The sequence below is a fragment of the Aquila chrysaetos genome, chromosome 20 (genome assembly GCF_900496995.4).
Source record: "Aquila chrysaetos chrysaetos chromosome 20, bAquChr1.4, whole genome shotgun sequence".
Taxonomy (NCBI): domain Eukaryota; kingdom Metazoa; phylum Chordata; class Aves; order Accipitriformes; family Accipitridae; genus Aquila; species Aquila chrysaetos.
The window spans coordinates 10,555,829-10,581,380 of NC_044023.1; the positions used below are offsets into that span (position 1 = coordinate 10,555,829).

Here is a 25,552-nt window from a genome sequence, read left to right on the forward strand (position 1 = left end):
AACAAACAAGCTAACTAACTAACAAACAAGAAAACCATGTTTAGGGTGCAGCTCCAAAACACACATTGCCTTTGCCCTGACTCATGTCACAAAATTTGCAGTGGCCAGCGAAGCAAAACAATTTTTTAAATTGTTAAATTTAAATTTGTAAAAAATTGGCTTAATTACATGCACTAGATTCAAGGTGTAGTTTTCTATTTAGCAGTAGCTTTTCTTGCTTTAACAGCTAATGCTTTTATTTATTGATTTATTTTAATCTTTTGGTTTCACAAAGTATTTTCCTTTCCTATTGCTTGCTCACCCAGCAGCTTGGGTTATTTCCTCTTGGAAACTCAAGAGAAATTTGGTAGCCCTGCCTCCAGGTGATGATGGCATACGATGACACTCTTCTTAACCTGAAAGGTGAGTGAAAATGATCTAGGCTTCTAGAGTAATCTAGAATACAGACAAGTTAAAATTGTCTAAGAGCTTTAAACTTTTCCCAAAATATAAAAACTTTTTCTCCTACTTGTTTTTTTGTAAACTTCCCACTCAAAAATAATAACAGAAACCTGTAAATCTGCACTGCATTTCTGGAACTATATGTACAGAATTCAGACATTAAGAAAATATATTTGCAGATCCAGCTGCTCTTAACAACAACAAAGCAAGCTAAAAAGCTGACAACTAATTTACGTGACTTTAGTCACAATAATGTGTTATATCCCCCTGTCCTCTAGAAAAATACTTGAATTTTCAGTTGCACCTCACAGATACATAAGATTTAAAATTATATATATTCAACTCTTTTTTTTCTTTTTTTTGACAGTTTTCTTTTTGTTGTTTGGTATAGCAGGATAATGAGTTGACTAGCTAGATCCTTAAGAATACATTGATTTAAAGTAGACTTGAACTGTATTCCAGGAAGTGGAAAGGTTAATACTTCAGCTAAATTCATGTCATCAGTTATAATTCCATTCTAGAAAGTCGTATTTTTCATAGCAGGAATTATATAGAGTTGTGCTCAGTATTTTCAATTAACCATCACTGTCAATAAAGAACCACAGTGTTTCTACAGATAGGCAACATGCAACTTTAGAAGTATTAATTAATAAAAAAATAAAAAAAAAAAAAAGACTTTCCTTAGTTTCTGATGCTGATGACATATATTTAAATTTTACTTTTGCCTTTTGAGAGATCCTGTGAGATTTTGCATTTACTGTTCCAGTCTAATCTCAAATGACAAGAAAAGTCTGAGCAATAAAAGATGCTAATAAAAAGAATTTCCCTTTAGTATTTATTTACACAGGTCAACATTTAATAGGATGATTCTTGATTGAGTCCATGTTATATAAACATTGTAGCAACGCCATCTTGACTTCAGAGTTCAATCTAGAACAATTTTATTACTTTAAACTAGACATTGCTCAGTTAATAAGATTTCACTGATAAATCTGGCAGTTGGTATGACGTAACTGAACAAGAGACTGACATTTTTTTCTCTTGGTTCTGAAATTTACTTTTAGAACACTAGCTATTGAAAGGTGACACCTTCATTACTCCCCTATAAAACCTGATCTGAAGTTATTGAACCCTTGACAATTGTTTTTCAGCTACCAGTTAACCAAAGAAGAAAGGTTTTTTTCCTCTTCAGAAGTTTTAAATAAAATTTCCCCATTTCCCATACGCTTTTCAGCATTGCTTTACTGCTTTTGAAAAATGTAGACTTGGAAGCCTAGAGTATTTTCACTTTTCATTGTAACCAATAGCAATTCTGTCTTTGAGAGCCAGAAATAGCCACATTTCTCTTGACCCTCTAGGAGTAAAACTCCCGTGATGTTTTCAGAAAGCTGCATTTGAAACAAAACCAGTGACTTCTCTTCAGTAAGTAATTCAACAACTTGAGACAGTTATGAGAAGTGTGGTGCTCCTATGGAGTTCTGAAAGAACTAGCTTTTGGTTGTACTTCCTGAAGCTGTTCTGTGAAATTTCATCCCCTGAAATTACCTTTTCAAATATTAACAAGGTTTTGACTTGGGCTTAATTCAGATATAAAAAAAACCCATGTGAGCAAAACTCTCTATGGCAGCAATAGGACAATAATATCTGGTATTTTTCCCATAATTTGAGCCCTCGAATATAGCAATTTATGTCTATTTATGTCCTGATTCAATTGCTTGTCCTTATGATTTATCATACATTATTCCTCCAGATTGCACGTCTGTGAAATCATTACATGTTCTTATTTGATGCAGCATGAGACTACTACATTATTCATTAGTGGTTCTTGTAATCTGACTCCTGGTTTAATGTTTTCATTTTTTAATAGACGCACAAATCCTTTTGGTGAATCTGGAGGCTCAAAATCTGAAACAGAAGGTAAAACAAAAATTTTACTTCAATGCAAAATAAAAAATATAATTTGAAAATTATTTTTCCTATTTTCATCTGTAGCTTCTCCTTCTAATTTAACACCTGTTTTAGAATGCTTAGTTACATTAGCAATGTATTAGACAAGTTGAGTTAAATCAGGCTACTGTCTGAAAATCTGTTTTAAAAATAATTCATTGCATCTTTTGTATTCATTAAACCAAATGAAAGGATGCGTGACTTGCTGTTTAGTAATTGTACCTCTAATTCCTAAGTGTGAGCAATCTCTTTCCAAGCTATTAGAAGTTTGGAGTTTTCCTGACTGCAGTCCATCTTTGGTTTTGAATGGAAGACCCAAAGGGAGTTCACTTTTTTTCAATACTTTTCTTTGTCTTAGATTCAATTCTTCATCAGTTATTTATTGTAAGATTTCTTGGCTCTATGGAGGTGAAGTCTGATGAAAGTCCAGATGTTGTTTATGAAACGATGCGTCAAATACTGGCAGCCCGTGCCATCCATAACGTTTTCAGGATGACAGAATCACATTTAGTAGTGACTTGTGACTGTTTAAAGTAAGTTTGCTTCCTGACTTGTACTGATGTTTATTTACAGAATGATCTTCTTTCACTTTGGTAAAATTTACTTTCTGGTTTGTTTTTAAAAACAAATTTTTAGGTTAATTGATCCACAGACACAAGTTACAAGACTACGAGTAAGTAACTTTACATTTTAAGATAAATACCCAACAATGTAATTCTTCTACTTTAATACTACTAGATGTTAGCAAAAATCACTGACAGCATGAGATTTCCAGAAAAATTTCCACTGAAATTAGGAGACTAATGCATACATTTAAAAATAGACAGAAAAACACTAGCAAATCAGATTTAAGGGAAGTGATTTCAGTAGGTCAAAAAGGCTTTTGAAACTTTCTCTCCCCTGATTTGACAGGGTAAAATCTTAGGAAAAAAGAGTATTTTATTTTAACAATGTGTTGAATTATAAACATTTATATTGTTAGTAGAGAGGTAACAATAAGGTTGGAGTCTAATTAGTTCTGAAGTCCAAAAGGGTTTGCTTGGTGTTTGGGGGTTTTTTGTTTTGTTTTGGGTTTTTGTTTTTTAATGCATAATTGGTTTTTAATGCACAATTGCATTGAGTGTGTTGCACAGTTTCTGGGTTTGGGTGTTTTTTCCTAATTCTTTACAAAAAATGCACTTGAAAGAAATAAGTGGAATTCTTCTTAGGATATCAAATAAGGCCATCTTAATTTTTCAGTAATAGCAGTCTTTATTTTTCATATTTCAAAACTGTTCCTCCCTCCCCCTCTTTTTCTTTATGCACAATTTACGGTCTGTCATTTAATTTCTTTGGATCTTCTTTTAAAAACATCCAGTTTTTTGGGAACTCTGAATTACTTTCATTTCCTTAAAAGGAAATCCTAAGCATGTGAAAATATCTTGATATTTCAAGTAGAGCTTTTTTTCTTTACCTTTGTGACATTAAGTTCAAACCTGCCGCAAAGCTGTAAGCTTTTACAGGTGAGGTATATCAACTGAGTGCATGTCCTGTATTCTAAATGTGTACATTTCAGGTTAGGAAAAACTCATCCTATCAGATTATAACAGCTGTAGTAGGGGCTTTCAGAATTTAAAAACTTACATTTAAAAAGATACATTTGAAATTTCTAAGTCCACCCTCTTTTAGGAATAAGAATGCAAAATAGTTTTATTGTAACAAAATAATGAGGATATGTGGTTTGTTCATTTGGGATTGGGTTTTTTCTTTTTTTTTCTTAGATAATGCAGGAGAACTGAACTAATTGCAGTAAAGGCTTTGGAGTAGTGCCTTCACCTGGCACCAAATATTGAAATCTTAGTCACAAATGTAATTTGTATGAATTATGTCTCTTTAAAGAAAATAAAAAAGAAAAGGAGTATATTCACATTTAGAAAGATGACTATATTGCATCGCAAATGTGGTCCCCTTCTCTTACATGGAATGTGTTTTTTAGAAGTTTTCCTATCTTTTGAATAATTTAGTCCTTGCCTTCTGATCTACTGTTTGTGTTGCGTATTTACGTGTTTGGTCAGGTCGTAACTTCCGATGTGCTTGTGCATTTATGATATTGAAGTAATTAATGTGCAATATATTGAAACCTCATATAGAAGATATTTGGAACCAGTTTTAATATCTCCGTATTTGATCCTTTTGGCAGTTTCCTTTGCCCAATGTAGTCTTGTATGCTACGCACCAGGAGAATAAGCGCCTTTTTGGATTTGTGCTTAGAACTTCAGGAGGGAGAGTTGAGAGCCGCCAAACTTCCATCTGCTATATATTTGAATCAAATAATGAAGGGGAAAAGGTATTGGTGATGGTTATACTTGTATGAGTTTTGAGCCTGATGCAGATTCCAAGACATTAGATCCATTCAAGCTAAGGGATTTCTATGGGAGAGTATTTTGTTTATGTACCAAAAAACAGTTAAACCTGACAGTCTTAAGTACCTGCAAGTGCTTTAATATGCTATTATATCTAATTTGGGAATCTGGCTTAATTTTAAAGGCATTTTTATTAGAGTCTTTTTGATTATTTCCAATCTGTTTTGTGTTTAGATTTGTGACTCTGTTGGACTGGCAAAACAGATAGCTTTTCATGCAGAACTGGTAAGAATCTTTTGGGGGCAAGGGATACTTGTGAATGGAAGGGAGAAAGTATATTTAGTATGTGCAATAGAATATATTCTACAAGATGCTTACAGATGCAGTAATACTGTTGTGGTGTATTTTAAGGAAGGCATTTGTTTTCTAGAATTTAAACCCAAGATAAAAAGACTGACCAATGTCTACTGTGGAACAATATTCAAGATTATAGGATTCAGCTTGCAACCTTTAACAAACATACCAGTCATTTAGAAGAAGAATAATCAAAACTGTGGTATAACAGTTTTGAGCAACTCCTATAAATCAGTAGTGTATCAAACATCTCAGGCTGTTGTTACTTACTTTATTTACATTTTTGCCCTTTAGGATCGAAAAGCATCAGAAAAGCAGAAAGAAATAGATAGAGTCAAAGAGAAACAACAAAAAGAACTGAATAAACAAAAACAAATTGAAAAGGTACATTTCATCATTATTTCTTAATATTCTTTTTTTTTTCTACTTACTTCTTTTGCAGTTTTGTACTCCAAGCTCCACTTTCATATTCTTTAGTACAAGTTCATAGAACATTATGGAGCTAATTAATAGGACTATTTCCTGTGCAGATTTTGTATTATTTTCTATAGTAGTTTTTTAAAAGAGCTCTTCTGAGGAGATAAACCACAAAATGTCTTTATAGGAATATTTAAGAGCAGTGCTTGAAGGAACACCTTTCACAGGCCCAAAATAATTTCATTTGCTGACGAGGGTTCAGTTACACAGTGAGGAAGGGGCTGTAGACGAAGATACTTGTTCTGACCGGCTGCGTTTTGTGGGCTATAGGTACAGATGCATTAATGTGTTAGCTGTTCTAATAATGCCAACTAGTGAAACGTACATGTTTTGGTTTCCTCTTCAGTCTTTTAATTTCCTCTGTACAGAAAGCTGTCCATTGATAGTATTAAAAGACAGTTTAGAAATCACAATAATGGTATCCTGTTTCAATTGTAGATGGCTTTAAAGTTAACACTCCTTTTCTGATCCCCCCCCCTTCTCAAATTAGGACTTAGAGGAGCAAAGCCGGTTGATAGCTGCTTCCAGCAGATCGAACCAGAGCAGCGGAGAAGGACAATTTGTAGTGCTTAGCAGTAGTCAGTCGGAAGACAGTGATTTAGGAGAAGATGGAAAGAAGAAGAGAGAATCTGAAGCCTAAGGTTGCTTACTTTATTAAAATCGGAATCATGGGTATATCTGGTGAAATGGCACAAGTTCTACAAGAAGTGAAATGTAGGTGGAGGGTCTGTTGTATTATATAAAAAAACTTCACAATATGTAGACCCTGTTATGCCTTGGTTTTCCTTTCTCAGTTAAGTAAGTAAGTAAGTGATTTCCATTTTCATGTCAGTATAATTTCTCTTCTGTATGCCAGATGAAGCATGGTGATGCTACCATGTTTATTACAAAATAATGTTTTCTCAAGGCTTCTCTGCAGTATGGAAAAAACTGTGGGGTTTTTTTTCCCCACTTACCTCTCCGTGCAATTGACTGCTCTTGAAGCAAAACTTAAACTCTCATTGGACTTCAGCAGTACACTGAAATTTTTTCTTTACACTGCAGTATGGAGAACACCTTGCTGGAAACGAAGGTGGATGTCCAAATAAGACAGTGCTAAGCTTTATCTAATTTGTTGCACATAACTGTTCTTAGATTTAGAAAGAAAAATCCTTATTAACATCAGTGAGATGTGCAATAGTTCTAGACAGAAAGATCTTACTTTTTATTTCATATTGCACTGTATGATACTGTCTTGATTTTTTTGGTGAATATAATGCTGAAAGACTTCTTTGAAAGTATTTTTTTTCTCCTGTTGAGATCTAGGTAAGAGCTGATGAGACGCAGTTGCACTTTGCTGAGGAATGTATAAAGCATTCCTTATCAAATGATAAGAATAATGTATATATTCTTGTAGCACAAGTGCCATGTTCTTGTTTTTTCCCCAGTACATACAATTAAAAGCTGTAAGCCTTTGAGTTCACTTCTTATAAAACACGCTTAGAGTTGCAGGAACATCTTGAATTCTATCATTTGAAAAATCTTCTGAATATGTAAATGCCTTGCCACCAGTACACTACATTTACTGAAAACGAGTTGAGGCTCTTTAAGTCTCTTTATGGAAATTGATTTTGCAAACAGAATTTACTAGCTCTGAAGTAAGAGACTATGCTAATCTACATCCTACAGTCAATCCCATAAAGCATTTTTCAAAGCAGTGTCTGTTTACAGCTTGTAATCTGAACTCCGTGTTCCATACACTGTGTAATATTTATTTTGTATAGTACTAAATGTGCATTCACCTTTTGATCCATAAGAGAAAACTTGTTTGAAGATAAATATTTATTTTTGCACTAATTACTATAAATACTAAAATCCAGTGGAACAGAACTCTCTAATAGTGGCATGAAAGTAACAGGAAATGTAGAAAGAGAAGAATATAATTATACTCCAAGTTATAGTTTAACAGTTATGAGTGTTTTACAGTTCATTGCAGGGCATTTCTGGTGTTCAGGAATGGAAGCAATTTCCAGAGTATCTCCCTGTCAGCTGATGATGGCCCAGTCCTGCATAGCTGGAGTTGCTCAGTGCTGATGAAGTGAGTGAGGAATCTCAGGACCTCTCTGCTAGACGGCTGTAGGTGCATGGAGGCATCGGTATCCTTAGCTCTCCTCATGCACTGGAGTGGCCCTGTGTTGGCTAAGGCGGCACTCTCCTCCTGCCCTTTATGCTGGAGATGCGAATTTCCATGCAGAAGTTCACTGCATCTGGCTCCTGTCACAGGAGAGACGGGGGAGCAGTGCCTGCCCTTGCAGCGCCTGGGCAGGACTAACAGTCGTCTGCACTGGGGCCGCTACGGCAGCAGGAGCTAGAGCAGCTCTTGGAGCAGATGTTACTGGCACCACAGCCTAGGGAAGGGCTTGCGCAGCCTCGGAAGGGGTCACTTTACCCCTGCCTTAAAAGAGGAGGTGGAGGGGGAGGCGGAGCAGCAGAGACCCTCCAGGTTCTCTTCCCAAGTTAGTTAGCAACTCCTGTTCCAGTACATATTCATCCCCAGAGTAGCCAGCCAGTCACTTGCAGAAATACCTGCTTTTGCTGTTGCCCAGTCAGGCCAAATGGCATTGCCCTGTGGCCAATTTTGGCTAGCACACTGTCAGGTGGACCACACAAATCCAAGGCTTTTTTCTAAAGAGGAGTGGCATTTTTATTTCATATACAGTCTTCTATTTTCAGCTCTCATCCTTAAGAGGCTGTTTTTATTCTTGACAACAAAAATGGACAGAGGCAGCAAATCCAATTATTTCCCTTTTTGTGCCTAAATCTAGGCTTACAGATAGTGCATGGCAGTCAGTTTGTCTCTGCAAATCGTTCCAGTTCATGTTTCTTTCTCTTTCGGGTTTTTTGGGTTGTTTTTTTTGGTTTTTTTTTTTTACTTACTGATATTTCTGTTTTCTGTCAAATAATATGACAGCATAGCTCAAGGTTACTGTGTCTTACTGTATCTTCCTCAAGTACATGCTGAATACGAAGTAGTTTTGAAACAGCACAGGAAGAATATGAAATCAGTGGTCTCCAGCTTCTAGTATCTAGTCCCCCAGCTTGTCAGAGTAGGATTGATTAACGTGTTAACCAGTTTAGCTGCAATAGCGCTAGCTCCATACGGAAAACAGATAATAGATTAGCAATCTATCTCATCAAAAAGCATTTCTCATGTGTAGCCTGTTTTGCATTAGCCTTACTGAAGAAATGTCAGAAAATGGAATTGCTGTATTTTTTTCTTGATACCTACCATTATTGTTTTAGACATAAATCTGCAAAGATGAGGACGAAAGCAGGAGAATAAAGTTGGCAGATGAATTTACTGTCATACAGGATTTTTCAGATTTAGCAATATGTGATTGGAATTATTCCATTTGATTTTCAGGCTTTCCATCTATGCCATTACATGCAGTTTTTATAGAACAGACAGCATAGGAGCGAAGTGCATTTTATTTGTGTTGGATGATTCTCATCTTAACCCTTAAAAAAAGGGGAAATGACTAAAGAGAGCGGTTAAAAGAAAATAGATTGATATGCATGAATGAAGAGGGGGGGTGTGCTTATTTAGGAGAGTTTCACTGGTGTAAAGTGAGCAAAAAGATATAAAAGCATTTGGGAGAGTGATGAAAGCTGCAAGAGCAAATGGCAGGTCAGAAGAGATGAGGAAGTTAAATGGTAATGGTGCAGTGAGGTAGCAGTGGGGTGAGAATTACTGAGTTTTGCTTAAGGGGAGGAGCACATAGCTTTGTAATTAGAACTACCTCAAGGCAAAAAACAGCTGCTGAGGTTTTATCCATGCCCTCCTCCCCAAAATAAAAAAACTATGTGGTACCTTTTTTCCTGTGAGGTTTAGAACTACTTCATCGGAAAATATTTTTGTTCATTAAAAAATATTAGAGTGCTTAGTATTTTCCTAGAGAGTGTGACTTCTAATATAAACACCTCATGTTCTCCTGGGAAGAACTGTGGTAGGATTTCACCGCCTGAGCATTTTATTATTGTAAGTAAATTACTGGTTGGTTTCCTCTCCTGTAATTTATTTCTCCTGTTTAATATTTCCTATTGCCTTTTACTTACAGATTGATCTTTCAGGCACTTCAGCTGAAGCTGTAGTTTGCTTCATGTGCATCTACTATTATTTCAGACACTCCTGAAAATATTCTTTCAAGTACATGATTTTAAAGTGGCTTTGCATAGGTACTGAATCAGCAGTGTTGTTTCGGACTAACTTTTTATGTTGTTGATTGCAGCCTCATAGTTACTGCCACATTTTTTTCCCTTAGGTAAGGGGATATTAAGTTTGTTACACTATGTAGATTTACACACTGCAGACCAAGCAAGTCTTCTTTATGTATGTAATGGCATGAATATCAAAATATATAAAAGTGTGCTTATGGGTATGCATTTTATTGCATTATAGGTAATACCTAGCACTCCTCTATGGCCACTAATAGATTTCTCCAAGTTTAAATCAGAGGACAAGTTAAGAGTCATACACAACTTAGCCATATATAACTGGTTACGAGCGGGTAGTGTAAACTAATCTGAATTTGGTAGTCTATTACTTCCTTAATCTGTTTAGGTTTGAAATTGTATCAAGACAATTTACTATCTAACAGTAAAGTAATATTTAAGAATTAAGGAGCATTCCCCCTCTACAGTGCTGTCAGATTTCATCTTTATATGGATGTAAACCCAGAGCTGAAAATCCTGAAACAGCTGAAGCTATTTATGAAGATATACTTTATGTACGTTGATATAAAGAAGCAAATTTGACTATGCGTATGTTTAAGGTAAATTCTGATGAACTAGTTGCACAGAATTTAGGAGAAGCCAATGGAGAAAACTATGTTACGATATAGCCTCTTGTTATTTCAGAAATAATTCACGTAGAGAAAGACGACCTGCCTCTGCTTAGTGAATTTAGTAGAGTCTAATAGCAAGAGCTAATATTTTATATTCTTTCTGTTGCTCTATTCTACAAAATTTCTTGCAAGTCAATTAGCCTCCAAGGCTTTTCTTTTTAACTAAGCAGTAAGTTGAGTTGTTGGGGTTTTTTTTCCTGCCACAGCGGTATCCAGGTTGTCATGACAAGAGTAAGTCGGTGTGTCATTGTGAATGCACTTGTATTCCTAATGAAGTTTATATTGCAAGCCAAGGATTTTGTACAATCTTTCAGGTCATTTTTATAATAGAGTGAAGTGGTCAAATTCTTACAATGCTGTTCTGGATTGGTCCGGTTCTAGTGAAGTGTAAGTGATTTTTGCAATGTTTGAGACTGACTTACACATTTTCCCTGAATAGCTGTATTAAAAACCTTCAATGGCATACTTACGTCAACTTTGATTGTTGTGTCTTAATCTTGGAAAACATGGATAGTAAACATATTATGCCAGTCAGCATTTTGTAGATTAAATAAAAGCTAAGTTATAGTAACTTTCTGGGTGGGATTTGTACTGTTGCAAAAACCTCCTGCATTTTTCATAATACTGACTTCCAGGAAGTACCATTATTGGTGAAAGGATGCGTTCCCTTCCATTAAACAAAGTTTTAACATGCAGCTATCCCTCTGTTGTTGAAGTGTATCTCAATTTTCTTAATTTTAATTGTATTAGCTAGATAACCTCAGAGGAAGTTATTGTACTTTGGAACGCTGATAACTTATTTTTGCAACAATCAAAGACTGAACATTAGAAGAAGAAAATCCTTACCATTGTAGCTGGCTCTTTATAGTGCACACGTTGTTGTAGCCACATGACAACGTGTAGCACTATGCAGAGCTGTGGTTGTGATAGTGATCAGAATTCACATGTACAGAGGCTATACCAGCACAACCATTAACGTGGGTACCGATACACATCTTCACGGGCTTCATTAGTTTATTATATGATAAACACCATGTAAAAAGCAATGGGTCATTGCTACATTATGGTTAAATTTGTATTTTATAAGGTTTGTAGATTTTTCTGGGGAAAAGCAGACTTTTGAATTATGTAACTTCCATGATAAAGATGCATGTATAACTAGAAAAAAAAAATCTATGCTTACTTGATAATGAAGGAATAAATACTACTAATGTCAAGTGTGTTGATGAACTTTTTTTTTTCTAAAATACGGACTGACATCTGCAGTATTTTTAGAAAGAACAGGCATGCTGTGGGTCTCTCTGTACTATGTAAGACTTCTAAGACAACTGTGAATGCTGACAGATGGTGCTCCAAAAACTTAAGCTCCAACTATTCAAAAATTGCAAGCATGCCTTTGGACAGCACTGTGAAATGAAAACCTAGTTCTAGAGCGAGCAATCAAAGTACGTGGTGAATGAGACATACCAGTACCTGAGAATGAGATGCAGAACTAACGCGTCTTTCATCGGTATTTCACACTAGCTGCTGTGCTAAGCAGAGCTTTCTATAGCTGCTAATCCCATTTCACTGCTTAAAATGTGGGATTGCTTAATTGGGTGAAAAAAATAAATCTACTTAAGCTGCTCTTCAGAACTTCACTGTAGGACTTCACAAATAAAAACTACTTCTTGGCAAGAGAAAGGGAAGTACAAGACAGAAAAGAAGTATGTCCCTTCCCAGTTTTAGTTAAATCCTTGACCTTTAACTAAACCCTGAGTTTAACCCTGCAATAGGGGGTAGCGTTATCTGTTATGACAAGCTTTAACTTAGCAATAACACCAGGTTTGCAGACCTACATTTTACAGTTCCTTAACTGTTCACACTGAGCATTTAAAAGGCTATTGCCATAACTTTCAGATAGTTTATATTCCAGTAGATATGTAGAATGGTATCACCAATACTTACATTTTGGGGTTCTCCCAGTTTTCTTGAGGGGTGAGGGGGAAATGCTGGTATTCCTTAATACATAGGAGATAAAATCCCAAAAGAAAAAAGCAGCTGCACAACAGTCTTATCCATGTCAACATTCGCTTCAAAATATAGAACTACTAATTATGTACAGTTGAGGTTGTAGGTTCCTGTGAAGTTTTCCTGTCCGTAAAGATCATACTCCTTGTACAGTATGTAATCCTTCAAGCAGTTTGGCAGTGGAAGGAAGGTCATGAAGACTGGACAACGGAGACGCAACCGGCCCATGCATTCCCGTATCTTCAGACGACAAAGATGCTTCAGAGAGCGAGGATTTGCTAGAAATGAGAAGGCGAGACTGATATTAATAAGCTAGTTATTAAATTTTGTTCAGTTTATTTATTCAGTACTCTGCTACCTTTCAAAAGCTTTGTTCCCAATTTTGCTGCATATTCATTCTGTAAATAGTCAGATAAAATGAATGTGGCTGTCCCTGGACAACTGGACCTGTCCAGATCTAGCCTTTTTATCTTAGACCATACACCTCAGTTATATATTTACAATCATTGGCAGCTAAATCAACAGATTTTGTTTCTGTCAAGTTGGCTAAATATAGGTTAATGCAAGTTTAAGTAGTGAAGTTTGGGGAATATACTTTATTCCTAAATAACTGGTGCCAGTCTTCGGTCAACCTAAAGAAGCTACTAAAAGTAGAATTTTGAGTCACTACTTCTTAATCTGTGTACAAGCAAAAAGGACACAGAATTAATCTAGGCTAGAATTAAATCACTCAATTAAAAATAGTGATTTATTAGATTTGTTCCATCAACTTGAGGCAGGGGGGAAAGCTTTTCTCCCCTTGAAGAGGACTGTGTTGTCTACGTTGTAATTAAAGTTCGCAAGTGCTCTACATAGATTATGCGGTTACTGTCTGTCAGACTTCTGAAAGAAACTTAGTTGAAACCCTGCATAGACTGATTTTTAAGAGGTCTCTTACTGTCAAAACGTAACTTTTGGCCTAACAAGGGTCAAGAAAAGCACCAGTGTGATGTAAAGAAAATGAAAACTAAAATACTACCAACAAAAAAGGCCCCAATCCCGAAACAGCTTGTTTGTCATTTCAAATTTGAACACCAGATACTTACTTAAAATCAAATTGATGTCTGGCCAGAGTTCCTGTTCTTTGAGAACTGCTTCTAGCTTCCAGCAGATATTGACGTGATCGACGTAATCTAACATTACTCGCACTACTTTCCCAGACAGATGCTTCAACCATGACAAGGTTATCACCTCACAGAACTGATAGACACAAAATGTTTAATAGGATGATATTCAATACTCCTGTAAATGACTTCCGCCTTTGCAGGACAAGAGCAATTAAATAACTTCAGCAGAACACTAGGAAGAATGAGTGTTCTGTCAGTCAGGGGAGCTTTAGAGGTTGTCACAGCTTGCATTAAGCCTCACTAGTGGAATCTGAAAATCTGAGAGATGGTTATTTTGTACTAGATCTAAAAGTGAACTTAAGTAGCTGGATATTTAGTAACTAAGTGCTTAAAAAGAAGTGCTACCACTCACTAAGTGGAAGTTAGACTTGTGTCCCCACGTGCTGAACAGGGGGACCCACCAGCCCAGTGCATGCCACACCCCCTTATCTTCAGGTTAGAGAAGGGTTTATTAGGTTCAAGTGGACTTTGCAGACTACAAAACAATGATGCTGATGGGTGTCTCTAGGAACCTCTTTAGACTGGTCCAGGTTTGTTAATTTCTGCTCAGTGCTTTTTGTGCCAGCTCCAGGGGGTCCTTGCAACAGCCTTCCAGTACTAGTGTTATGACACAAGACAACCCAGCGAGCCAACCTGCAAGTCCCTGCTTTCACAGCATGGACAAGACTGCCCTGGAGAGCCAATTCTGTACTGATCATTAGCATATTAGCTATATTTTCATGATTCAAAAATATTGTTTATGATCATTTGCTGTCATGAACCAGGCCTCCTGACAACATCAATTTAATTTTGTCTATTCCTATCTTTAGTTGTAAACTGTCCTACAGTTTCAAAACTTCCTTTTCTGACACTGCATTACGTACATTTTCATTTAGCTTTAGGAAGGATACTGGTAGTAAAACAACATATGAAGCCATCTGATATACTTACCATTGTATCTTTGATAACAGTAGAAGTCCATCCATCGGTCACATACTGGGAATGCGAACTGTTTCCCTGAGGGCAATCAAAGCAGCGGTGCACATCATACCCATAGTTCATCAGCATTCTTAACATGACTTCATCTTTCAGAGCATACTGTAGAGCTGATGGAAAATGTGTTGTATTCACTCTGCAGAAGTAATTGACATTAGCCCCGTGTCGGAGCAGTAGATTCATTAACTCATAGTTGCCCATTCTCAAGGCTATTTGGAGACAGTTGATGGGATCTTGGTTTGGCAGGGCTCCAGCATTCAACAGCAACTGTGCTGAACAGATATCCCCGTTGGAAACAGCAAAGTACAACGCTGATTTCCGGTGGTCATCGTAGCCTTTGCGAACTCTTTGGTCCAGCATAAAATTGGCATCAAACCCAGATTTGAGGAGAAACTCAAGGCACTGAGGATGTGCTCCTGCTGCTGCTGAGTGAACTGGACTTATCCCACTTTCTTTAATGGCATCAAAGTTAGTAACTGGAACTAAATATTTTAGGGCTCTAAAGAATTAAAAAAAGAAGAATCTCAGAATCTTAAACATACTGGTTCACCTAGCTCAGTGTTTGAATTTCTCTGTGTTGCTGAGCTTCAGAATTCTTCATGACTGTATACAATTTTCTTAGTCTACCAAATCAGTACCATGGCATGCTATACCTCTGCATTGACTTTAATTGCTAATGATTAGATTGTTAGCCAGCAATGGATACTGACTTCACACCTACTACGCATAAAATATTATTATATTATACTATTATTCAGGAACAACCCCATTCCCTGCTAGCGAAATAATGATTCCTTCTCAATAGAAGCTTTTCCTGAATGTTGAGAGCACAGTATTATTGCTTAACCTATAGGAATTAGGGAATTTAATAGAATAGAATAGAATAGAATATATAACATGAATACATATATAATTTAATATATATGATACATTTAGGTTTAAACATAGATATAAAATACTAACAGAGGAATTAAGAATCCTCAGATTCTTAACCACAATGCAACATTCCTAGTATTGAAGACTTGTTTCTCACTTCTTACTGGTTGTGATTTTAGCATAACTATCCTCCAGTAACCTTCCTGTCTTTAAAATAGGGATAACCTTATCCCCTAAGTCTATTTGTTTATTTAGTACATTTAACTTCCTGTGATGGGGTGGAGATGAGGCATACCCAAAGAGAGTGAGGACGTCCCAAGAACCTCAACATCAGACTGCACAGCGTTACTATTTGTAGCAAGTGGGGAAATACTATAGGAATTAGTATGTTCATCCTCAAATGATGAAGATTTTAGCCTGACCAGTCTCTTACATTTAGACACAGAAAACTCATATTTACACAGTCAAAAATAGTTCCTTCTACAAAACTACAGATTTGCTGCCTGCTTTGAATAACGTAGAATTAGCAAAATTAATATTTCTCATGTCACCATTACTTCATTTTTAAGCATATTAACTCACAGAAAGTGTCCTCTATATGCAGCTCTGTGGATTGGCAAATGACCCGAGTGCTTTGGTACATTGGCATCAGCCCCATATTCTAGTAAAAGACTCAGAGAATCTGGATTTCCTCCTCCTGCTGCTTCAAATAAAACAGAAGCACAATCCATTGCCTGTGAAAGAACATTCGCACCTGGAAAGAAGCATCAAGGATTTTCACAGTTGTCACTGTAAATATCCAGCAATAATTAATATCTCCAACCGTCCAGTGATACAGTATTGTGAATTCTATTCTTCAGCAAATAAAACCACTATGGGCATAAACCTTCATGTTGGATCCTCAATTTTAGATGTGTTTATGTAATCCTGGGAACAAGAAGGTCCAAACTGCTTTGAACACAATTACATAGTAAGACTTGCTGCTAGAACTGGGCAAAGAAGGGGTTTGGTTCTTATTTATACAGACAATTGTTTTTTGGCTTACATCCAATGCATTTCAATTCTTCTACTTTACAAAGACAGATATAACTAAATATGAGAGAAGCCAGTATTGAAACAGTTCATACAATCCAGTTCCAGCACTGCTGAGCCATCATACAAAATTCCCCACCACAAATGTCATCAGGCCTTCCCTAAGGTGACCTGTCTCCATGAGAAAACAATATTGCATTTAAAAACAATTACAACTGCTCACTAAAATATTATTTGAATATTATGAAAATGTAGTCTTTATCAGGCCTTTACTTAACTACATCACAACAATCCTCCTGGAGCAGATAGCATTTAATTTTCTTTAGTAAGGGAAATTACTTCTGCTGCTATTTCCGAAGGTGTATTTTACAGTAACCAGTTTTCATCCAATCACAGAACTTTCAGAAGACTAATAAAAATGTGTGTAAACAGGCTAACTACTTTAGAGGGAATATATGTGTGTGTGTGCATATATATATATATGTGTGTGTATATATATGCACACACACACACACACACACATATATATCTTATAACATGAAATTTAAGATGCTAGGAATTCTTTAGATGGACCTCAACTCACGTGATTTGGGAGTCAAATTCTTCAAATATATTAAGATGCCATCCAAAAATGCAAACAAAGTATCTATCTGCTGCAGTGTGTCAGATTTACTTGCAGTTTTGCAAAGCATTTACTGATGACTACTACTACAGTTTGCTACAAGTAAGTAATCTTTAAAAATATATTTTGTATATGTTTGGATCTATTAACAATACAGGCTGTATACTCAGTAGCATGATAATAGTCCATTTCCTTTCACTTCAGTTATGTGAAGTTTTACTGGCTACTGAGCTAAGAACAATTTTTTGCCTCTGCATTTAGGAATAATTTTCTCTGTTGGAAAGAGGATTCACTTTCTCCCATTTGGGCTTTAAACATTTCAGTACTAACACACGTAGCTTACAATTTCTACTCACTTGAAGACTACCACCACAGAACCTACATGTTACTAAATCAATATCTACTGAGTTGTAAAACAGAACCACAGAATAGCTGAGGTCGGAAAGGACCTCTGGAGATCATCCAGTCCAAGCCTGTGCTCAAGCAGGGTCAGCTACAGCAGGTTGCCCAGGACAGTGTCCAGTCAGGTTTATAGTACCTCCAAGGATAGAGACTCCACAACCTCTCTGAGTGACCTGTTCCAATGTTCAACCACCCTCACAGAAAAAAGTGTTTTCTTATGTTCAGACAGAACTTGCTAGGTTTTAATTGGTGCCCATTGCCTCTTGCCCTGTTATTGGGCACCACTGAGAAGAATCTGGCTCTGTCCTCTTTACACCATCCCATCAGATACTTATAACACTGGCAAGATAGACCCCCACCTTGAGTGTTCTCTTCCTGTAACATCCTATGTAATAAAGTCTCACCTTTTTGCAATAAGAGCTCCATAATTTCTGTATGTCCAATCTGTGCAGCCAGTGCTAGAGGTGTAAGCCCATATCCACTGCGAGGGTCAGGATCTGCTCCAGAACGAAGAAGCAGCTTCACCAGATCCTTCCTGCCTAGTCTGGCTGCCTCATGTAAAGCAGTCCTCTTGTGGACACACTGCAAATTCACTTTTGCACCAGAACTTATCAACAAGGAGGCAATCTCATACGAGTCATGTTTAATTGCTGTAAGACAATAAGCGGAGTATCAGCCAGAATGTTTCAACACTATTCTATGCACTATGGCTTCTGTTACGTGGCAGCCCAGGAAAGCTCGAGCTGTTCCTGGCAGTGCTATTTATACACTGAGAAATGTCACACTACACTGAAAGGTTTTACTCATCAACAAGTCTGTTCTTTGTTTGCAGAAGAACATTAACTATTCAAATAAATAATTTTATGGTAATCTCTTTTTCTCTCTGTAATCCCCTGTTGCGTTTGGTAATGCAACAGAATGCAACTTTCCTTGCCACTAGATGGAGATCCTATACAGGGACTTGGTGCAGTCAGGAGCTGGCCTGCTCAGCTCTATTCGATCTTACAGTTACCATAATATGAAACAAAGTTTAAAATGACTGTGTCATATGCCTTCTTAGCTTAATAAGCTTGATCTGTTAAGTCAGTAAGGATCTTAAAAGAGTAATTCGCATTGGCTCCAGTGGATGGAATGACTAGGCAGCACCTTTCCCTCCTTCTCTCTTTGATCTCCCAGGCTGTGCAGCATAGAACAGTGAGTGCCCTTCACTGAGACAGATTAGGCAGAGAAGCTTCATGTGCCACAGCTGCTTGAAATACCACTGACAGCATACTATAACCTGTGATATCCCATTATCTGTAACCTACATGGCTGCTTTAGATATATCCCATACATCCCTTTCCTGGGGGATGGTGCATTTTAATATAGTGCACTTCAAAAGTATTTAGGAATTCTCTACATCTTTTCTAAGCAGGTGGCCCTGACTAGAAGCTTTAGTCATTTCAAAAGGATGGACTGGGGGTCCAGTAAGGAAACTTACAGTGCTCCTTTAGAACTCAGATAATGAGAACATGCTTTCCTTTTTTTGGCTAGGACTCAGTAAGAATAATAGCATCACAGCCCAAATTGAGGGAAGCAAATTAAATGAACACAGAACATTTTTTAAAAGCATCTTGGAAAAATACGGTTCCTTACAAATCAAGAATTACAGTTCTTGTGCATGATCAAATTAAAATGGCATTCACATTAAGAGTGATACTAGGTATGGGACCTTCTTCTTCAGTTAAAAAAATTCAAAGAGAAGTGAACCAAGAATTTAGGCCTGGCTAGCTTCTTCACTTGTCATACTTGGATTAATTCCAACAATGTCTGAATAGGGAAAAACACTGTTTTATGCTTTACGTAATGCAGATAAATCAGGCTGGTTTGCTATAATTTTTGAAAATCAAAACCAATTACCTTAGTTTTTGGGGAAAGAGAAGCTGATGCAATGAAAGAGATACCATGTAAGCAGAGAATATGAATGTTTTATGCCTGCAGACATGAAGGACAGTAATAGCATGAAAAAGCAGGTGGACCTGGTTATCTGGCACCACTGCGTAAATGATGCCAAGGAAAGCAGAGGATGACACTCTGCACTTCGTGGAGAAAGCTGTTTGATTCTTTGAGGAAAAAGATGTATGTTCAACCTGAACCTCAAACTCTTTGCAACTGAGGGACAGAAAATGGCAGGCATCTGGAGCTCCCTACATTGGATCAGACTTTGAGGAAAGATTTTTAGCTCCTCCTAATTCTAGGTTTCCCACACTTCAGTAGACCAATAAGGATAATACTTTAATTAATAAACAATGCTAAGAACTTTGTGGTGACAGTCCCTAACTTGGAATTGTCAGGTCATTTAAAGGCCTTGATTTTATTTACGAAAAACGGACGGGGACAGACACATTCAATACTGAGATTAACATTTTTTGCTCCTTATAGCAAAATATTTTAGATATTGATTTGAAGTCAAATATGTCAAATTGAAACCTAAAATGTGTACCTATAATCTCACCTCATTCCCTCACCTCTCCACCCCTAAATAAGGTATTCACCTATAACTAAAGGAGAATCTCCCTCTTCATTCTTAACATTGGGATTGCAGCCATTGAGCAGGAGAAAGTGGACATTGTCTACAAAGCAATTTCTTACTGCCACCAAGAGAGGTGTTTCCCCTTTTAGAGTGGTCTGTTCCCACGTAATGGCACGGGAGGCTGAAATACAGAAAAGCAGAACACATTTGAAGCTGGATGATTCATCAAACCTGACTTTGTAAAACTTTTTTGGTGGAAAACCAGAAGGACTCTGTACCTTTCAAAGTTATTTCAAGGATGTTCTTATTTAGCTGTGCTGCAGCTTCATGCACAGGAAGCCAGCCTTGCTGATCTGCTTCCTCAAAAGCAGAACTGTGCCTCACCAACTTCATCAAGGCTTCTTCTTGACCTGTGAAATTTTAAGACAGACACATATCCCATTACTCATCATAAAACAAAATTCAGGCAACTAATCTATTGAGTGCCATTTATCCCATCAGTGTATCTAGAATAAAAAACTTGCTTTGTCAAAGCAATTTTTTCTGAGAGACTGGTTTATATGAATAGAACAATCAATGATTGACATTGACTCACAAAGCATTTTAAATTATACATTGAAAAAACTTGCTTATAATTGTACGATTAAAATATTTCAAATACAATCCTCTCATAAGCAATAGTGCATGCAAGTTTAATGTATAAACAGGTGTCCTAGTGAAACTGTAGGAAAAAATATTTAGGTTGGCAAAATGTCATGGTTTAACCCCAGCCAGCAACTAGGCACCATGCAGCCACTCACTCACTTCCCCCCCACCCAATGGGATGGGGGGAGAGAATTGGGGGGGGAAAAAAAGAAAGGTAAAACTCGTGGGTTGAGATAACATCAGTTTAATAGGCCAGAAAGGAAGAAACTAATAATGATAATAATAACAAAAATAAAATTATAATAATAAGAAAAGGATTGGAATATACAAGTGAGGCACAATGCAATCGCTCACCACTCGCTAACCAATGCCCAGTTAGTTCCCAAGCAGCTATCCACCCTCTCTGGACAACTCCCCCCAGTTTATATACTGGGCATGGCATCACATGGTATGGAATATCCCTTTGGCCAGTTTGGGTCAGCTGTCCTGGCTGTGTCCCCTCCCAACTTCTTGTGCCCCTCCAGCCTTCTTGCTGGCTGGGCATGAGAAGCTGAAAAATCCTTGACTTAGTATAAACACCACTCAGCAACAGCTGAAAACATCAGTGTGTTGCCAACATTCTTCTCATACTAAATCCAAAACATAACACTATACCAGCTACTAGAAAGAAAATTAACTCTATCCCAGCCAAAATAAGGACACGAAAGTAAAAACTAAAATGAAGCTGATCTAATAGGGATGAGACTTATCTCGCTATTCCTACTTTTACTAACAATCTTATTGGATCTTTAATCAGCACAAGTGATTATGTTTTCAATTTTATGTCTCATCAAGAAACAGCAAAACTTTCTTGGCTGGAAAGCCTGTTTAAGTAGAGGCCTGGTTTCTGCTCTTGTTTTTTATCCCATCATTCCTGGGAGAAGGCAGTCTGCCCTCTGTTAGTTACAACTATAGGGTGGGGGGACAGACTGTTCTTAATCACTGCTGCTGAAGTTCTCCTATATATGGAAGAATTATATATTCGTAAGGCCAGACAGCAAGTGTAACTAGAGTTTAGACACATTCTCCATTGTGTATGGAACATTTATAGCATTTGCTGTTCCAGAAAAGACTTGGCTTCTTGATTTCTACTCCACTAAATCTCTCTATAACTACTATGATGTGTGCAAGGACTGGACTGAAAGTTTCCCACTGCCAGAGAACTGTCCAAACAACTGTACTACTTATGCTCATTGTTTAGTTATCTCTGTGACTCAGAGATATAAATTGATTATATCACAAAAAGTAGAAGTTTCAGAGGAGCAGACTAAGAGCATCTTGTGCTGGAATACACTAAAGTTTGGCAATTAAGGAACAATTCTGGAACACTCTTGAGGCAGAGAAGGGATTTCAATCTGGGTATCTCACAAAGTGGCAAATGCTTTTATGAAGTATTGACTGACTGAGGGCCTTGCCATCCTGTTGTTTATATTACAAGAAAGGTCTGGCATTGTCCCCTAATTCCAGGAGATTAAGCACTGGAATCTGAGAGGAGTGACATTTGAATCCATGTTCCCATCTAATAAATTAGCTTTTGGGTGTCCTGTTCTTAGTTGCTTCACTCCTCCCAAGACTATATAAAGAAAAAGTGCACTTAAATCAGGTGATCAAACACCCAAAATGTAGGCATTACTCGACAGTGCAATATCCAAGTGATTCCTCGGAGTACAGGCTTAGTGCGGTGTATTTGTACTTAACTGTCCGAATTGCTGCAATTATCTTTCCATGTTCTTTGCTTGCAATATACTGGAAACTGCATAAACAGAACAAAAATAAAGAGATAATTAAAAATTAATGTGAAGTTCAGGATATAATTATACCTTAATTTAAATACTCAAGTCTAGACTACATGTTAAAGTTCTGTAAGTTACGTAGGTTTTGTCAGGGTTTAACACATTAAAACACATTTTTTGTTGGTCTTCCCCTGCCACTATAAATATTGGATTTTTCACACAAAGACAACAATTCAATACTAAAATGAGGGAAAGCTACCATGCCAATCTATTTTTACATCACGTACTTATCTCCTTCATAAAGCCTTGTACTCATTTAGATATTGATGTAAAACATCACAAATTCCATATTTTTGAGGAAATGGGTATACTTTTTCAGGGAGAACTCAGAACAAGTGAGCTACCAGTGGTTTCCAGTATCCATTAGACAAGGTCTGAGCGATACAACATATGGACTCACAAATGAAAATAAGGTTACTACATGCTTATAGTAATGTCAAGAAAACACCCAAAATAGAAGTAGTAACTTACTACCTTTCATCCTCTGTTGCACTGCCACTGGTTTCAATTTTATGCTTATCTTGTAAGCTTTCCTGAATAGCTTGTTGGGTAGGGATTTCATCATCAGAATCATCATTGAACAGATAGGTATTATTATACATGGCAAATCAACACAACCTGGATCACTTTTCAAAGGGAAACCCTGCTTTTTAATTGGAAGCAGATGTTAAATCTTCAGGTTAAATCTGGAATAACAGAAATAGCAATCGCTGGTTAAGTATCAAGAGAAATGAAACATAGTTTAAAATAAATTATACAGAACCTCTCCATCTCAAGCTTCAGCCTTCTCCCAATTATTTAATTTTGCACTGCAAAGAGTTATTCTATTTAGAACAGAGTAAAGGTTTTCTATTCCAATAACATGTGCTAGCTTTTATCTCTGTTCCACAGACTGAACATACAGAATAGCTACTTGTTCTGGCATTACTTATTAGACAGCGACAAAAATAAGTAAAACCTAGTTTTCAGATAAATACTCATTCCCTCCTAAGTTTTTTAGACACTCAAATATCATCACAATTGTGCTATGATGTTTCCTTAGTATGACAACAGATGTGTAATAAGACTCAGGATGTTTTTTCAGTTTGTTCACAGAAGGCCTGGAAGTGAACGACAAGTGAAGGACATGAAAGTTTTTAATAATAGCTTTTGTTCAAACTGTTTCAATAAAGATATCATGAGGGCTATATCTTGTAGTCAGGAAAGTATTGTAGATTTGTGCTATTATGTGCATCAGCCTTCCAACTGAAACAACATCAAACTCCATGCTTGAGAAAAAGACCAACTTTACCATCTTATCTACATAATCTACAGCCATTTAGGACAGATAAACTTACAATTCTGCATTCTCTTCCTCAATGCATGCCTTTTTTTTCCTCATACTTGTAAGGGATATATATATAAAATACTGCAACAATATATATCCAAATACAGGCAGAAATAAAACACACTAGTATAACCACAATGGAGTTAATAATAATAAAAATAAAAGCTTAAGAATAGCATTAGTTTAAAAAAAAAAAATTAAAGAGTTCCCCAAATTGAAACGGTTCAATTAAAAATATTTTTACCCTTTTAAGATTGTCATACAAACAATGGAGCATAGAAATAAATCCCATTGATACTATCTGTTAAGTCTAGATGTTAAAATTTAAAAGAAATAATAAAAAATTATTAACAATCAAATCAATCATTAAATAGTATAATGTGTGTAGATGTACACTGTTATATGCATATGTAGTCACACTGTTCTTTTGTATATTCAGCTATGTGCTATTATAGTTTAAAATCACAGATGTTCTGTTAGGCTTAAACTTCTCATCTGTTTTACCTTATCAAAACTCCCACTTCTGTCTTTCAAGAGAGTTGGCCTGAAAAAAACAACAAAAAACACAGGGCAAACTAACATAAAAGTCATAAGAAAAACTGAAAGCAAATAAATAAATTTGCAAAATGAATGAGCACAGCAAAATGAAGGAAGTTGTCAACATGCCACTTACAAAGTTTGGAATAATTCTAGAAACATCTTAATGTTGAGGAGCAGTAATTCATAGCAAATCTGCATCACCTGTTACCTGATCCACCTAATGTGTGATTGCAAGGCCTTGCTCTGTAATTGCACATGTAACAAAATATACACACAAGTAACTGTTAGTATTCGATTATATCTATAGTACAATGAGTATATAAACGTTTTAAATCTAGACTATTTCTTTTTTGTAAAAAGACTACTTATTTTTCATATGAATTGAGAAAATATACTGGTTTTCCTCACCTTCTGAAAGAGGGAAGACCTCACACTTTGAAGAAGTGATTATTAAGTTGAAAGTGATATTATCAGGATTGAAAATGATCTCAGTAGAGCCTATGTCCATTAATAGCTCACTATAAATACCCGATCATAAGATACTCTGGGACTTTCTCCATGTTTCTTTCATATAGGTTAGTTATGTTTAATAATCTGACCTGACAAATGGTGTCAGGAAAAGGAGGAATTAAAAATCCAGTTTCTTTGTAAAAATACTTGTTAAAATTTCTGGAACGAGAATTTGAGAACTCTAAGTAGTAGCTATTACATTATGGAAAGAAAATTCTTTAGTGCTTTCCTAAGAGAGTAAACTGAAGATACTGTTAGGAGCTTACTTTTTAAGACAGCGTAAAAAGAAAAAATAAAACCAATAAAAGTAAATATTAAAAAGCAAATAAAATCAATTAAGAATGCTATGAAAAATTACTATGTGTTTCTGATTGCTTAATCACAATTCTTATAAATAGAAAAGCAAACAAAAGATAAATATATAGAGTCTTTAAACGGAAAAGCACAGTTTCAGAAAGACAGACCTACACTGAAAACTTACGCTGGTGTAACACACAATAAGCACAGACACAAAGGACATAGATGCCTAGTTATAATAGTGATGGTAGGATGGAGTGAGACTTTCATGTGCTTAGTTTACGCCTACCGTATTTTACAGAGGGGTCTTTACAAAGAAATTACGATGGCTGTGGCTGAATGCAAGGTGGAAATAGTTCTCT

The 25,552-nt window shown here is 36.4% G+C and overlaps 2 protein-coding genes across 5 annotated transcripts in view; one reads left to right on the forward strand and one right to left on the reverse strand.

Annotated features, from left to right (window-relative positions):
• Nucleotides 1-11,661, forward strand: part of APPL1 (adaptor protein, phosphotyrosine interacting with PH domain and leucine zipper 1) — a 32,388-nt gene extending 20,727 nt beyond the window's left edge. Inside the window, exons 16-22 of the mRNA XM_030043840.1 lie at nt 2,309-2,358; nt 2,747-2,921; nt 3,025-3,061; nt 4,568-4,714; nt 4,965-5,015; nt 5,379-5,468; nt 6,052-11,661. Of these exons, the coding sequence (XP_029899700.1) occupies nt 2,309-2,358; nt 2,747-2,921; nt 3,025-3,061; nt 4,568-4,714; nt 4,965-5,015; nt 5,379-5,468; nt 6,052-6,201 (700 nt within the window). The 3' untranslated portion in view covers nt 6,202-11,661. The remainder of the gene's footprint in view (nt 1-2,308; nt 2,359-2,746; nt 2,922-3,024; nt 3,062-4,567; nt 4,715-4,964; nt 5,016-5,378; nt 5,469-6,051) is intronic.
• ASB14 (ankyrin repeat and SOCS box containing 14) lies at nt 710-25,125 on the reverse strand. Of its 4 annotated transcripts, XR_003927716.1 has the most exons (12): nt 24,792-25,125; nt 24,348-24,387; nt 22,991-23,202; nt 22,421-22,476; nt 20,318-20,449; nt 20,062-20,220; nt 17,932-18,177; nt 16,054-16,225; nt 14,551-15,094; nt 13,540-13,693; nt 12,392-12,732; nt 710-2,346 (listed from the first exon to the last, which is right to left on the reverse strand). XR_003927716.1 is itself a non-coding variant. In XM_030043841.2 (11 exons), exons 3-11 carry the CDS (start codon nt 23,116-23,118, stop codon nt 12,539-12,541), a joined length of 1,785 nt encoding a protein of 594 aa, XP_029899701.1. In that variant the 5' UTR covers nt 23,119-23,202; nt 24,348-24,387; nt 24,792-25,125; the 3' UTR covers nt 11,441-12,538. The 4 variants fall into 4 exon arrangements, 3 of the variants coding, with proteins under 3 accessions (XP_029899701.1, XP_029899702.1, XP_029899703.1); XM_030043841.2 differs by lacking the exon at nt 710-2,346 and having other exon boundaries at nt 11,441-12,732; XM_030043842.2 differs by lacking the exons at nt 710-2,346; nt 24,792-25,125 and adding an exon at nt 24,517-24,621 and having other exon boundaries at nt 11,441-12,732.
• Nucleotides 25,126-25,552: the final 427 nt, after the last annotated feature.

Coding starts and splice junctions, on each gene's coding strand:
- ASB14 (XM_030043841.2), bottom strand. CDS start 23,118: ATGTATAATAATACCTATCTGTTCAATGATGATTCTGATGATGAAATC. Junction 20,450..22,420: donor AATTGCAGCAATTCGGACAG/TTAAGTACAAAT, acceptor AAAATTTCACAG/GTCAAGAAGAAGCCTTGATG. Junction 18,178..20,061: donor AGATTCTCCTTTAGTTATAG/GTGAATACCTTA, acceptor ATTGTCTTACAG/CAATTAAACATGACTCGTAT.